General features: G+C 35.3%; 3 protein-coding genes across 3 annotated transcripts; 2 read left to right on the top strand and 1 right to left on the bottom strand.

The window, feature by feature from the left end:
* Window positions 1-2,215: 2,215 nt before the first annotated feature.
* On the bottom strand, window positions 2,216-4,042 carry LOC148929626 (putative F-box/LRR-repeat protein 9). The gene is made up of 2 exons (XM_089056959.1): window positions 3,477-4,042; window positions 2,216-2,756 (listed from the first exon to the last, which is right to left on the bottom strand). The coding sequence occupies exons 1-2, from the start codon at window positions 3,959-3,961 to the stop codon at window positions 2,216-2,218; spliced, it is 1,026 nt and encodes a 341-aa protein (XP_088913085.1). The 5' UTR covers window positions 3,962-4,042.
* Window positions 4,043-5,908: 1,866 nt separating this feature from the next.
* Window positions 5,909-7,587, top strand: LOC125195492 (ras-related protein Rab-2-A-like). Its single transcript, XM_048093636.2, has 6 exons — window positions 5,909-5,960; window positions 6,111-6,250; window positions 6,348-6,430; window positions 7,044-7,248; window positions 7,347-7,418; window positions 7,555-7,587. The coding sequence occupies exons 1-6, from the start codon at window positions 5,909-5,911 to the stop codon at window positions 7,585-7,587; spliced, it is 585 nt and encodes a 194-aa protein (XP_047949593.2).
* Window positions 7,588-12,271: 4,684 nt separating this feature from the next.
* LOC125196429 (glucose-1-phosphate adenylyltransferase small subunit, chloroplastic/amyloplastic) lies at window positions 12,272-15,925 on the top strand. Its single transcript, XM_089057327.1, has 9 exons — window positions 12,272-12,630; window positions 13,453-13,749; window positions 13,980-14,249; window positions 14,345-14,524; window positions 14,739-14,842; window positions 14,945-15,056; window positions 15,238-15,336; window positions 15,430-15,549; window positions 15,626-15,925. The coding sequence occupies exons 1-9, from the start codon at window positions 12,379-12,381 to the stop codon at window positions 15,740-15,742; spliced, it is 1,551 nt and encodes a 516-aa protein (XP_088913453.1). The 5' UTR covers window positions 12,272-12,378; the 3' UTR covers window positions 15,743-15,925.
* Window positions 15,926-16,635: the final 710 nt, after the last annotated feature.

Raw genomic sequence — 16,635 nt, 5'->3', positions numbered from 1 at the left:
GATGGAATGAGAGTACTTCTTTTTCTTCTAAAATATAGTAGCTTTCTAGAATTCTAGTTATTCGTGGGCAATTTCCCCATTTTTCCCTATGTTGGCGGTCATGTACTTCTCTTCATCTATTGGCAAATTATCAAGCGACATAAGATCGACGATAGAGCTCATCATGGGAACCTAAAAAGTTTGAACTATAACCTATTTATAATTATTGTTCACGTATTCAATCTCTGAATTTCTTGCCCCTCCAGACTCCATTTAATGCCCGTTTTTATATTTTTCATTCTTATTCACAAAAAACTAACATATCTCATAATTTATTCATAATAAATGAAATGTATAGATATATTCAATAATAAATATTGTAAATTATTTAAAAAATAATTTTTTTTATCATTTACATTTGATTTATTGTTGGTTTTTATGAAGTTGTATAGTTATCAATAGCATTTCTTTATCATCAAGTATGTTGAATTTTCAGCTTTTTGAAATCATGCTACTACGAGTTATTAAAAAAATACCTTACAACTATTGGTATGAATTGGACCTCCAATGTCAAAATCTTGGATCTGCCACAGGCTAGAACTGACGTCATTTACCCCAAACACGTCGTTAAACTTATACAACTAATAGGCTACAAGAATGATTAATGTTATATATGTGCGGCTCTTCCACGTCCTAGCCATTGACTCCTACAACGAACCCCTCGCAATAGGAGATCCATAAATGATAAAGTAAAAGAGTGGGAGAAAAAAGTGATTATAAATGGATATGGACTGTTTCTATTGGACTGATGAAAAATAAAATATGGTCTATTTTTATGGATGGAGGGAGTATAACTGTTGGTTCATAAGATTGAATCTCACAACTTAATCATAGATGGATAATCATGTGATAATTAGTCAATTCAACTAAAATAATTCATAACTTAATCTCAAATAAATTATTATATGATAACTAATTATGACAACCCAATCACAACTACATATATTGTTTATATCTATCTATGCTCAAAAGCAAACGGCAACCAACAACATTAAATAAGAAAAATCTAATGACCTCATGGTCGACAAAACAAGGCTTGAGGGCATGTAAACAAAAGATGCCTATGTTCATAAAAGTTGAGTAAGGAAGGTAATACTCGCAAAACACGAGTGGCACACAAGCTAGGTAACATTCTTGAGCCTATTAAACTAGTCATGAATTTTAGGAACAATTGGTTTAGATTTCTTCCTTAGACAGGATGGGTTTCATTAGACATAGCTAAATCTAACTCATACATATGCATATGAAATAACGGAGTCTGAACATCTACAATGGGGCGAAGGATGCGACGGACGATGCATCCTCTGCCCCTTAGTCCACCACTGCAGCACCACGGACTATGCACACATTATCCTCCGCGGAGGATGCATCGTCCGCGTACTATGACACGGAGGATGCATCCTCCGGCCTATCCTCCGGCCTATCCTCCGCCCATTGCAGGGGTTGCGGAGGATGCGACGGACTATGCACACATTTTTCATTTATAATTTTTTTTTTTTCTTTTATATATATCCCCAAGTTTTTTACTTCATTTCACACCTTTCACTCCACTTTCTTCTCCATCTCAATTTCTCTTTAAATTCAATAATGAATTCCGACGACTTTCCATTTTTGCAAGCATAAAAAACAAAAAATAAATATTGATAATAGGATTTGCATTTAAGTTGTGGTGTTTTTATATTTATTCTTGCTAATTGATACGTTTGTAAACATAAAAAAAATACAAAATATGAGTTAAAATTACAGGGCGGGCTATAGTCCGCCCTATTGCAGGTGGAAGGGGCAGAGGATAGAATGCTGACGTGGCGAAGCATAGGGCGGGGCTTAGGGCGTCGCATCCTCCGCCCCATCGTGGATGCCCTAAATCGCTAACTCAATAACTTGTCAACTATATGGAGTACATTACTAATGTCAACAAAAAAGACATAAGTATGTCACAACAAATTTAGTTATTAAAAAGAACTGCACCAGTTATTAAAATTCACAAAATTTTACAAAACTCAAGTGAGTGAGCGACTAGATTAAAGCACCAGATTTGATGTTGGACGTGAGGATATGAATTACTACTATAACTCAATAAAAACAATTCGAGTATGCACAATGTCTAAATCTACCATTCATAATTGTCAAAAACTAAGAGAACCAACTTTTAATAAAAAGCACAATAAAAGTAATTTCAATCAAAAACATCACAAGAAGCACCAACATTCAAAAAACCAAGAGGATACGGAGCATCAAAATCATAGGTATCCTGCCATTTCTTAACCCAATCCACGAAACTGATAGAGTCGGAACAGAGCCACAGATCTTTTTCCCAACATCTTTTTCCCGAAGATTTATCGTCAAAACCAGAGCATCGCCGAAGATCAAGTGATTTGAGATTGGGGCAGCCATCGAGAATCGGTTCCAGCACCTTATTTCCAGTCATAAATTGACAAAGCCGGAGATGGTGCAGATTAGGCATGGTTTTCCCAATTGCGGCAGCATACTCTCTAAAATCCGGACCCCTGGTTTCACAGTTGTGATATGTAACTGATTTCAAGTTTGGGCAAGCAATGCCAATGGTTTCAAAATCTCGGGGATGGACCCATGGCTTCATGACAAGGTGCAACTCTTCCAATTGTCGCAATTTAGTTATATGCAAAGTCAAAGGAGTACTTGCTCCTTCATAATCATATAGACACTCTACAAGCTTAAGGCATCGAAGCTGACTTGATCTGTCACAACATACACCAAATCAATGATTCTGGGAAAAAGATGTCACATTTTTTTTTTTGAAAAACTTCTCTTTCACATTAATATAAATATATTATTTTCTCTCTGCACTCAACAAACAAAACAATATCTCCTAAAATCTCGTGTCATTCCCCAAGTGTGTCATCTATTATGCGAAGGGAGTACTATATACTCCCTCCGTCCCCGAATAAGAGTTACTAATTTCCATTTTGGGCCGTCCCCAATTAAGAGTAGCACTTCACTTTTACCATAAATGGTAAGTAGGTCCCACATTCCACTAACTCATTTCACTCACACTTTATTATAAAACCAATATAAAACAATGGGTCCCACATTCCACTAACTCATTTCACTCACACTTTATTATAAAACCAATATAAAACAATGGGTCCCACATTCCACTAACTTTTTCAACCAACTTTTCTTTACATTTCTTAAAACCCGTGCCCGGTCAAAGTGCTACTCCTAATGGGGGACGGAGGGAGTAAGTATTAACCACAAAACTTGTGGTTAAATTTACAAATTTAGTACTCCCTCCGTCCCATGTTACTCGCACTTTACATTTTATGCCGTAAATTTATGATTGATTTTTTAGAATAATATGTGACATCACTTGATAAAAGAGCTCTTAACTTAATCTAGCATATTAATCAAATACATGAATTCTAACTTAAACTATAAACAGTGTAAGTAATTTGTACCGGTCGGCTACATAGTTTAGCAAGGCATCGAGGTGAGAACCGGCAAGCGTTAGATCGAGCAATTGTCCCTGACTACGATCCACTGCACAACGGGAAATGTGCTCAAATCGGTCGACTGCCAAGGAGCAAATTATGTCACGTGTGTTGACTCCGCTACGGGGAATTGTGTCGCGTGCGTGGACCCAGCAACAGGTATAGTAACTGCAAATGCTACGCCTATCAGATCCGCAGCGGCTGGTGTACCGGAAATCGCGGCGTCGAATATCCAAATGAATGACGCGCCAAATGGAGGGATCCTTGGAGGCTTTCCACCATGTAGTGCACACAAACTGCGCGCTCATCAGTATCTCTTCGGGGTGCAGCCTTTGCAATATATTCACCGTCAAATCTTCGGGAAGTTCGGTCCATTGCGGCGAAGGCGGGGCTGAGGATAAACAGGCCGCCGTCGGAACTGGAGGTTCAATTTGCATTCCTGTGCTGCACATCTTCGATATCTAGGTTTCGGTATTTGGGTTGGTTGTGTAATGTTTTAAAATATTGAAATAATTATAGGCTCCACGGTTCAGGTTACTCCCTCTCGGGCCACGGCCACGGCCGAAAACACTTCCACGGCTACAAAAATTTGTCCGGCCCAATAAAAGTCACTTCAAAGTCATATCACAAACATAAATCACATTATTAATCAATTGTTGGTATATTTTAATTGAATTGGAACAAAAATTATCGGACTAAAATAATTTGAAAAAAAAACATCATTAATTTAAAAATAAATAAATAAAACTAAATATTCGTTGTAAAATAAATATGAGAAAATTATACAACGACAATTAAATAAAAACACTTAAAAATACACCGTCGCCACTCACTCGGTGGCATCATCCGAATCCACCGCTGCTTCCCCATCGCCCGTTGTCGTCGCTGCCGCCGCCGATGCAGCAGACCCTGTCATTCCCAGTTGACCCCTCTGCCTCTGGCAGGGACGGATCCATAAATTTTATATACCTGGGGCAAACATATAGATAAAGGCATTTTAAGGATCTAAGAAGGGGCATATATAAGGGTATTTCAAAAAAAAAAAAATAATACTCAAAATAGCACAAATGAATTTTTTTGAGGAGGGGCATTTGCTCCTTGTGGAACTACTGTACATCCGTCACTGGCCTCTGCATGATGTCCCAGTGCACCCCCTTGGCGACCGATCGGGTCGGTCGCCGCGGCGTAGGCATTAGCGACATCGCCCAGATGCTTCAGCATCTGTAAGTCCAAGTTCTTGTCCAAAATCGCCACAGGGGTAGACATTCCCAAAGCGGTATGCAGACGCGACCGCATATACAACCTTTTACCAAAAATTTTGCTAGGGAGGGGGCGACAGTTGATTCGATTGGAGAATTCCGAGGGTAAAAGTGGGCATATACAACATTTTCAGCCAAATCGCGAAAAGCCGAGCCCTAATATATACCTGTTCACCACCGTGATTGTGTTAACATGAAACCACCGATAGTAGTATTTGTAGGGTGGAAACCCGAAACATGTTTATCGGATCGATGAATTTGTGTAGGAGCTACCATACGCTGTGAATGTGTTTCAAGGCTATTCAGCCCTACCACCAGCCCCCTTCCTAATACAAAATTCCAAAACAACAAAATAAACTGACCATTCGCATAATATTCATTGAAACATCAAGGGCATATTAGTAATTTAAGTCTGACTATGCCTAGATGACTAGATCAGTTGCATATATTTTCAATACGAGATCATTTGGAAAATATCAATTAGATATTAGCTCCTATAATGATTAAATTAATACTTATATGAATATTGACTAAAGTAAGACTCACATGAAATTAAAGAAAAGACCCCAACATCTCCTCTTTATGCGTTTTATTCGTTAATTGTTGCCGTTTCAAGCACAATCTCATTAATTTTTTCACTTTCTTGGGCTTGGTGAATTACCCATTACCTAAATATAAACCATTGTACATAATGGAAAAAATTACTACTCTTTTATGGAAACTAATTTGGGATTGAGCAAGCATGGAAATTATTGTTTAACGAAAATTATATTAGGATCAATTATACCATAAATACGCATATGAATTTTTACTCTAAAATTTAGTGATAACTGATAAAGTGTCAATCACCGTTGATTAAACAATAATAAATTTATAATAAAACCCATTATTAAATAATTGGGTTTGATCGATAATGCAAGATATCCTAATTGGACAAGGAAAGGGACTTGTAAGAAGGAAAGATTATCCTATAATTTAATTTCCATAATAAAAGCCTACTCCAACTCGCACTAGATTCTCTCTTTATCTATAAAAAGGATTATCCTATAATTCAATTTCCATTGCTGATCTATCAATTTTTCCCACACCAAATATCCTTAATTGAATATTTCTTAGTCTAGTTTGCAGTTTAACAAATTCATGTCTTCCAAGTACGATTATCTGTTTAAATTCATAATAATTGGTGACACAGGTATTAGATTTTTCTTATTACTACATTGGGTTGAATGGTTTGAATATATTCAAATTTTTGTGTTAGTTTATGTGATGCATGTACAAGAAAAAAGATTTTTTTAAGTATGTGTAATGTCTAATAATAGTGTGATTAATGTCTGAGGTGCAGGTGTTGGAAAATCATGTTTGCTTATGCAATTTATTGGTAGAGGTTTTCGGCAAGCTCATGATTTTACCGTTGGTGCTGAATTTGGGGCCAAAAATATTAAAATAAATAATAAAACTATCAAGTTATATATGTGGGACACGGTGAGTTCTATCTTTTTTTTACAATTAATTAAATAATTGATTGATTGATCAAATATATTGTGAATTTCATTTTAATAATTTTTTAATTTAATTTCAGGCTGGTCAAGAGACATTCAGGTCTCTTACAAGGTTTTACTATAGGGGTGCTGTTGGAGTGCTACTTGTTTATGACATCACAAGGTATTACTATTGTCACATTTGAAGTAACATACATGTAAAATAGAGTATTTATTGTAGACCAAATTGTTGGAAAAATTTACGAAGTTTTGTTAAATTGTGGTTCGTGTAATTTTAAAAAATTAGTTGGAAAAATCACGAAATTTAGATTTGTTCGGCAATCAACCAATGGTGATATTGTATTCATGATTTTTTTGACTAATTTGTAAAGTTGTGACATGAACTAAAATTTGACCATACTTCATAGTATTTCCCGCCGTTTGCCCTTTATTATCTAACAACGTGTCTTCAAAATTAGGAGTAATAAAAAAAATCAAAACTTATATATCAAGCCCATTTGTTTAAAATTTGTCATTTGTTTGATATTTAAAGTTAAGCTCAATAGCCTATTATCTATACGAAAATTAGAAAAGAAAATAGAGAACAATGAAATTCACTTAAAATAGCAAAGTGAAGAAAGGAAATCGATAGCTCATAGACTTCACTTGCTGCATCATTCTGCAAGCGACTGCTTAGACTTTGAGGCTCCAAGTTGCTATAATTATTACATAATAGAGTATTACTATACTATTGATTTCATGATTGGGATATCATTAATTTAATTTTTATTTTTCAGGAGGGAAACTTTTGACCACATTCCTACTTGGTTGGAAGATGTTAGAAAATATGTAGATACAAACACAAGCATAATGTTGATAGGTAGCAAATGTGAGCTTGATCACATGAGAGTTGTGAGTTTTGAAGAAGGTAAACACTTTGCTATGATGAATGGCTTGCAATTCATGGAGGCTTCTGCCAAAACAACTCAAAATGTGAATCAGGTATATATAAAATATCATCATATAAAAACTAATTAATTACTCTCTATTTATATAAATAATAATATTAATAACTACTATTATTGTATTATTTTATGCAGGCATTTATCAGAACTGCAGAAACAATCTATAGGAATATTGAAGATGGAGTTTTTGTTCTACCTAATGAGAAGGTATGTTGTTTTCTTAATTAATTAGAACTTATATTTCTTCAATTTTATAACATATTTTTTAATAAAATTAATTGATAAATTGACAATCTCTTTGTTGATTAATTATTGTAGAGTGGAATCAAAATTGGTAATGCAGGGAGAGGTGGTGGTGGAGCTTGTTGCGGATTGATTTGATTTTAATGAAAATATTTGTTAATTATTGTATGAGAGGCTCTTTTATTTTGTTTTCAAAAGAAAATGTTTTGAGAATTTGCAAGAGTACTTTTCTTTTAATTGTAATTCATAGTTTTTAGTTTTATTTGATACTACTAATGTTTATATTAAATATGTCTAACTACCAAAACTATTTTTTATTCTATTTCCGAATTATTGAAAAGATAATATGGAGGGGAGCAAAATTGATTGGAGTGGTTGACGAGTGACGACGACCAAATAAACCTTAATATGTGTAATAGCTTTTGTTTTGTCACTTTATTACCAAACGCAATGGTTGGAACAAATGCTTGTATAATTAGGGCACTTTTTTTCTTCTTTTTTTTTTTTGTGACCTTGATGATCTGATTATCAAACTACACAAATTAAAAGAAGTAATTTTTTGGTTACCAACGAATTTATCAATGAAATATATTGCACTATAAAAGGATAATAAAAGACAATTAACAAAGTGCAGAAGATCATTAGAAACAAGGGGTTCGTTTATACGTTACTAAGAGGTTGATAATTACTCTATTTAATTTACTTAATTTATTATATTTAAATCTCCCTTCAATTGTATTTAATTATTTCATCTACTTTATTATTTCTCCACTTATTTACTCCCTCCATCCCAGATAATTTGGGACACTTTGACCTGGCACGGGTTTTAAGAAATGTAATGGAAAGTGAGTTGAAAAAGTCGGTGGGATGTGGATCCTACTTTCAAAGTACTCCCACCGTTCCACAGTAATAGAGGCGTTTCGTTTTGAGCACTCATTTTGAAAAAATAATACTCCCTCCGTCCCGGCTAAGATGACACATTGCTTAGCCGGCACGGGATTTTAGGAGTTATTGGTTAAAGTGTTAAATTTTGGAGAGAGAAGGTAGATGTAAGTATTAAAATTAGGGATGTCAATTGGGCCAACCCGTTCGGGTTCGGGCCAACTCATTCGGGTTGTCGGGCTATTTGGGTCCGGGCTATTCGGGTTATGAAATTTTCGGGCCATAAATTTTCAACCCTGATCCTAACCCGCCGGGTTTCGGGCTAACCCATCGGGCTATTCGGGCCTAAGAATTTTAAAAAATAATCTCTTGTAATCAAATTTTCCTCAATAAAATGATTTTAATTTTTAATTATTTTTTTCTTCTTAGTGATAGAATCATATAAAATCTTCAAATTTTTCATAGTTTTCCTCAATAGTTGGGAGAGAAGTCTTTCATCTCAATCAACTATATTCTAAACAAAGATAAATTAATGTTAAATAGATTAATTTCAATTAAAGCTTGTGTTCGTGTAATTATTTTGGCATTAGTCATAATTAATTATTTTAAAATTAAAAATCATATCTTACATGAATAATTAATGATAAATATATTGAGATTTTGATGGATTAATTCCTAATTTTGGCGTTGGTGGCATAATGACAGGTGATAGGACGATGGGATAATGAGTTGAGGTGGAACTTGAAAGTTGATAATGTGGGATTGAGTATTAACGTGTAGAATGTAGATTGAAAAAGACTAATGAGTGTGTCACATGAAATTAAAAAATACAAAAAATCCTTAAAACTCAATATTTTTTAATTAAAAGTTGCAACCCATCGGGCCAACCCACAACCCGTTCGGCCCAACCCGTTTAACCCGCCAACCCATTCGGGCCAACCCGTTTAGCCCGTTTTATATTCGGGTTATAAACTTAAAGCCCTAACCCGCTCATTTTACCGGGCTATTCGGGCCGACCCACGGGTTTCGGGTTGAATTGACATCCCTAATTAAAATAGAGAGATAAAGAAAGATGAATATATTAATAAGATCGAGAAAAAGTGGTTGAATGTATTAATTGGAGAGAGAAAGTTACCAAAAAAGGAAATGTGTCATCTTAGTTGAGACAAACTAAAAAGGAAAACGTGTCATCTTAAGCGGGATGGAGGGAGTAATAAATAGTTAAAGTGGAGAAAGAATAAAGTAAGATAGAGAATATTGTAGATAAAACTCTTCACTACATTATTCTCGCTCTTACTTTACTCTTTCTCCACTTTAACTATATATTATCATTTTTTTAAAATGAGAGCTCAAAACGAAACGCCTCCATTACTGTGGAACGGAAGGAGTATTAGTTTTATTATAAAATGTGAGTAGGAATGAGTTAGTGGAATATGAGGTCCACTACAAAAAATGGTAAAAGTGAAATGAGACAAATTAGGTGGGATGACCTCAAATGGAATACTGGGTTGAATTATTTGGGACGGAGAGAATATTTAATAATCTTGTTTATTCAAATAATATATACTCCATCTGTCCGCGAATAAGAGTCTCGTTTTTCCATTTTAGTCCGTCCGCGAATAAGAGTCCCGGTTCACTTATGCCATAAATGGTAATAGGGTCCCACCTTCTACTAACTTATTATACTCACATTTTATTTAAAATTAATATAAACAAGTAGGACCCCTATTCCACTAACTTTTTTCTACCCACTTTTCTTAACATTTCTTAAAATCCGTCCGTCCATGAATGGCGGACGAAGGGAGTAACAAACATCACTCTCGGTATTCAAATCATACGATACTAGAAATAATCTCCACAATTATTAATGTCACAGTAGAAAAAGTAATTAAGAAATTAGAAAATATAAGCAACGGTGCAAAATCACTTTCGTCACAGATATTTTTCACATGCCACCTGTGACAACTTCAAATTTCTTTGATTTATTTATATGGGAAATTGGTTAATTGACCTGCCAAATATGGGACACAAAAATAAGGCTCACTTTACCAATTTACCCTCCGTATCACGTGTGGTGTCCCCCCGATAATGCAGTATTAATATTACAATCAATTTTGATTAAATTGGGTTTGTTTTGTAATTTTAAAAACCAATAAAAATATCAAGAAATCTAATGTTGTTTCTTGTTTGTAAGTTTTCAGAGACTTTGATTTGATAGAACATTATTCGGTATTGACAACTAGAGTTTAAGTTTTTATGTTTATCAGTTTGACAATATAATTAATAATTAAATTTTATGCTTGATCACGTTAATAATTTGAGACATGTCACAATATGTTAGGGATGTTAATGTAGCCCGTAACCCGTGGGCTGGCCCGAATAGCCCGTCAAATTTATAGGGTTAGGGTCGAACTTTTATAACCCGAAAGATATCACAACCCGACTAGCCCGCACCCGATTAACCCGCAACCCGTTAGTGCCAGACCCGAAAACCCGATGGGCTGGCCTGAAAACCCGATAAAATTTTTATTAATCCAATTTTTACTCCTAATTCGACACTTCATTGATTAATTTTATAATTATAGATAACTAAAAAATGTAACTTTCAATTTTATATTAAATATATATTGAATTTTTATTAATATAATAATAAATAAATAAACTAAAAGCTTTAAATTTATTAAAAATTATTTAAATTTCTAAAATATGAATTAAAATTTTATGAAATATCTCAAATATTAGTACTGGATCATGTTTATGATTGAATTTAAACATATATCTCAAATTTGTCATTATTAAACATTTTACATTTTATGAATATAACTAATTTTCATCATTATTTATGAGATTGATCGCATGTTAATCTTATCGGTAGCAACCCGATTAACCCGCTGGGCTAGCCCGAAACCCGACCTTTTAGGGTTAGGGCCGAACTTTTATAACCCGAAAGAAATCACAACCCGACTAGCCCGCACCCGATTGACCCGCAACCCGGTGGGCCGACCCAATTGACATCCCTACAATATGTTAATAATATGTTTTATCTAAACTAATATTTCGATGTGTAATAATTGCAATGAGCATTAAGATTGAAATTTTAACTAAAATAAGTATTATTTTAACGATTCACCTTTTATTATGTCTATTAACATATGCAATTATAAATAAGTGACATTAAATTTTAGGAACTTTGTCTGTTGCGTTAAATAGATAATGCTTTATTGAATATGTTTGTGTTAAAATGATAATACCTCTTAAAGTGACATTGTGACACCACGTATACAGCAATATTATAAACGCTACAGAAAAATTTTTAAACGCTACACAGCAATCGATTGCTGTATAGCGTGTTGGATATTGCTGACCGAGAAAAATTGCTGTATAGTGTATAGTAACAATATTGCTGGCCGTATTTTTTAGATTTTTTTTGCCACGTGACAGCTTATTATTCGTCCACGTGTACAAGTGATTGGCTAGAAATAATGGTATGGTGTTATTTTAAGAGGTAGTGACACCCTAACACTTTCCAAATTGAATATATTAGTAAATAATAAAATATAGTTTTTTGTATTAATGATGATTTGCTTTTTAAAAAAAAAATAGAAAAATATAAAATTTTTATTGAGATTGACTGAAAAGAAAAATATGACCCTTTTTTTTATGAGACTGACCGTATACAAAAAGCATTTGTCATTTATTTATCTTTATTTCTTTTATCATAAAAATAAATTAATTTGACCAAGACATACTCACATGATTCTAGGAGTAGACTTACTATCACAAAAATCCAAAACAAACGAAAATAAATTGACAAATCGCATAATATCCATAGAAACACCAAGGGCATATCAGTAATTCAACCCTCACTCCGCCTAGATCAATGAACATTCCCTTTCATCTTATAGTATCTCGTGATGTTACTATAAACTCACCACTCTCATCATCTCATCTCATTTCAGCTCTCTCTCTCTCTTTCTCTCTCACACACACATACACACACACACAAACACGCACAAAGTGTGATAGGAGCTTTTGCGTGGCAATGGCAGCGGCAGCAGTGTACCAGTCCACTCCGAGCAAAATTGCAGCGCCTCACCACTCGGAGAGTGTCAATTCGACGTCGTTTCAGAGGCTGTCGTTCGCGGCGTCCGACGCGGCCGGGGAGAAAATCACGCCGAAGCTCCGAATGCGGCGGAGATGCGAAACGGAGCGGCGGAGACCGGTGATTGTGTCCCCGAAGGCGGTTTCCGACTCTCAGAATTCGCAGACTTGCCTTGATCCTGACGCAAGCAGAGTAATTTTTTTTTTTTGTTCTCCATTTTCGATTGTATGGAAGGTGAAAACGAACTGCCTCTAGCTATATCGATTGGTTGATGAATTCGTCTTTGCGTGCGTGAATTCGAAGGATTTTTTTTTCAAATTCGTTTATGATTGTGTGTGAAATCGTTGCATTTTTGCGATATTGTGTGCTGCTTTTTTGCCTAAAAGTTAGTGAAGGTACGTGTTTTGAGATCTGAGCTTACTGTTTTGTGTAGCGATGAAACCTTTGCTTTGATTCGAAGTTATATTAGTGCTTTGTGCAGATCCGCGATTCGCTCTCTTGTGAAACAACAAACATTTAGAATGCATATGTAGCTTTAAACCAGGGGAGTCTTTATGCTGCTTAATTGATTTGAGCAAGCAACGAGTGTTACATTTGTTTATTGAAAATATAGTTTGGTGAAATTCTCTGTTATCTGCTAATGTATTCTTAAATTTTGGGTAAGGTACAGTTAGTCAGGCCAATACACACGTGCAAACAAAGTTTGACTCACTAAATTAGTAATGTGATTCCCCATTATACTATTCATTTACACTTGAATTAAGCATATGCATTGTTACTTCCATGGATTAGATCAGTAAGGTTCTCCAATTTCCATGTTATTTTTGTGCTTTCTTGTTAACACAGTTCAATAATTCTAAAGTACTGTGAATGGATTGAAGTATTTTTGTGATATCTAATTCAACTGATTTTATGTGGACATCGCATCTTCTATCTTGTGGCTTGGAAAATTGAATGTATTGTTATCGTATAAATAGAGTGGTTCATTAATAAAGTGTTATGGTCCTTCTGCAGAGTGTCTTGGGAATCATTCTGGGAGGTGGAGCTGGAACTAGGCTGTATCCGCTAACAAAGAAGAGGGCAAAACCAGCTGTTCCTCTTGGAGCAAATTACCGGTTGATTGATATTCCTGTTAGCAATTGCTTGAACAGTAATATATCCAAGATATATGTCCTCACTCAATTCAATTCCGCTTCCCTCAATCGCCATCTTTCGAGGGCATATGCAAGCAACATGGGTGGATACAAAAACGAAGGTTTTGTTGAGGTTCTTGCAGCTCAGCAAAGTCCAGAAAACCCCAATTGGTTCCAGGTACTTATTATGGCACCTGCATTCTCAATGTTCACTTAGATGAACATATATCATGCACAAAAAATTTAATCTTTTGTCTAACGGGTACAAGTTCTTCAGCTGCATTTGTTTCAATCAAATGTTATGCATGTTATGTTCCAGATTTGTAGTCGATGCTTGATATCATTTCAACCCAATTGCTCTTTTTTAGTGTGTTAAACCGGTGATACATAAAGTTTGTTCTTCTTTAGGGTACTGCAGATGCTGTGAGGCAATATTTGTGGCTGTTTGATGAGCACAATGTGCTTGAGTTCCTGATTCTAGCTGGAGATCATCTGTACAGAATGGATTATGAGAGGTTTATTCAGGCTCACAGAGAGACAGATGCTGACATTACTGTTGCTGCTTTGCCTATGGATGAAAAGCGCGCCACATCATTTGGACTGATGAAGATTGATGAAGAAGGGCGCATCATCGAATTTGCTGAGAAACCAAAGGGAGAACAGTTAAAATCTATGAAGGTGGATTTTTGGGCAAACACGCTCAAGCATTTTGAATAAGCTAAAAAATGGACCGATTTTTAAGTTTGCTTTTTTCCGTGGTTCCATTTTTGAAGGTTGATACTACCATATTGGGTCTTGATGATAAGAGAGCAAAGGAGATGCCTTACATTGCAAGTATGGGAATATACGTTGTTAGCAAAGAAGTGATGATAAATCTTCTCAGAGATGACTTCCCCGCAGCCAATGATTTTGGTAGTGAAGTTATCCCTGGAGCCACTGCGATGGGATTACGAGTATGCTTCTGAACTTCACTTTAGTTCGTCTCTACTTTAGTGCAGTGGTTTTGCAAACTAATTAATCGGGTAAATATAAAGGTCATGATGTTTTCTGGCACTATCTTCTCCTTTAATGTGATTGTGGATTTCTCAGTGACTTTACATAACACTATCACTTTCTACTCTTACCAATTTTGTGAAATAGGATCTAACAGTTAAATTTTCATTAAAGGTGCAAGCTTACTTGTTTGATGGCTACTGGGAAGACATTGGTACCATTGAAGCTTTCTATAATGCCAATCTAGGGATTACTAAAAAGCCAGTGCCCGATTTTAGGTAGGTGTTTGTTCTTATCACGAACCCTTCCTACTTATTGTTGTTTACCAGATAACCATTGCAATACCCTTATATTCTTCATATTTCAATTATCTTGTGCAGCTTCTATGATCGATCTGCTCCAATCTATACCCAACCTCGATATCTACCTCCTTCAAAGATGCTGGATGCTGATGTCACAGATAGTGTCATTGGTGAAGGTTGTGTGATCAAGGTGAGTAATCTGCAAACTGGCCTAGTATAATAGAGAAGGTTAATATATTCGCACCATCTAACCTTCTGTCAAAAATTAGTATAGCTTTTTATGCTAGTCTTCTACTCCATATAAAAAATAGCGAACAACATCCTTTAGTGTGCCAGATGATCCCATTTTATCGTGATCTTATTCCGTGCAGAACTGCAAAATCCATCATTCTGTGGTTGGACTTCGGTCATGCATAGCTGAGGGTGCAATCATAGAAGACTCCTTGTTGATGGGTGCAGATTATTACGAGGTAAATTCTCCCCTTGCAACTTAAAAAAGTTCTGATCTTTTCCTATCCTTGAATTCGGAGCATGTTACACGTTTTACTTCCTCTGCATTATAGACGGACGCAGACAGAAGGTTTCTGGCAGCCAAGGGCGCAGTACCTATCGGCATTGGTAAAAACACTCACATCAAGAGAGCCATCATCGACAAAAATGCCCGGATTGGAGAAAATGTGAAGGTGCGAACTTATATGGAGTGCATTTGAAAGAACATCCTCGCCTCACCTCTAAACTATGTTTTTCGATATATGGCAGATTATAAACAGTGACGATGTTCAAGAAGCAGCGAGGGAGACGGACGGATACTTCATCAAGAGTGGGATCGTCACTGTGATCAAAGACGCCCTGATTCCCAGTGGTAGTGTGATCTAGAAATCGCCGGTCCGATGAAGCAACGTGACGGAGGTGGAGAATGAGTTCTCAGCTTTATGGGTATAATCTAATCTTGATGTACATAACAGCTGAGAATTTAAGAACTTTCAATAGTTTTTTCCCTTTTGTTTAAATGGTGATATAATAATTTAAAACATTAAAATAAACGTTAATTTCATTGAATGCCTCTCCCTTTCATCTAAATATATTATGGAGATGCAGTCTTAATCTCAAGTTTGTTTCAAACATCAAGAGAAACATCGTACTAAAAAATGGTGGTTTTGTCTTAAATCTTACTGTGAAATGAGGTCTTGGTTGAATTTTATGATTGCCCTAAGAAATACTAGGGGTAAGTAAGTATAAAAAATATTCCACCGTTGTTTCATATTAACTCCCTACGTCTCACAAAAGATGTCACACTTGTGGGACAGCACGAGATTTTAGGAGGTTTTGTTTTGTGTGTTAAATAGAGTGAGAAAATATAAATTTTATATTCATGTAAGAGAATTTTTTCCAAAAAAGGAAATGTGACATCTTTTGTGAGACAAACTAAAAAAGAAAGTGTAACATCTTTTGTGGGACGGAGGGAGTACAAAGTTTGTGGTTTAGATAAATAATACTCCCTCCGTTCCATAGTAATGGAGATGTTTCTTTTCTGCACGGAGATTAAGAAAAATTATGTTAGGTGAGTTAAGTAAAGAGAGAATAAAGTGGAAAATGAAAAAGGTAAAGAGATGAAGAGAGAAAAAAATAAGAGAGAGTAAAGTAGGTGTGGAAATATGTGTTGACTTTTACTAAAAAGGGAAATGACTCTATTACTATGGAACGGAGGGAATAGTTATACTTACTACAAAAAGTTTGAAGTTTTGATAAATGATACAAAAAGTTTCATT

The sequence above is a fragment of the Salvia hispanica genome, chromosome 4 (genome assembly GCF_029641045.1).
Source record: "Salvia hispanica isolate PSC_SH4W2 chromosome 4, Shi_PSC_v1, whole genome shotgun sequence".
Lineage (NCBI taxonomy): Eukaryota > Viridiplantae > Streptophyta > Magnoliopsida > Lamiales > Lamiaceae > Salvia > Salvia hispanica.
The sequence above is the reverse complement of the archived record's forward strand: the minus strand, read 5'-3'. Positions and strand labels throughout refer to the sequence as shown.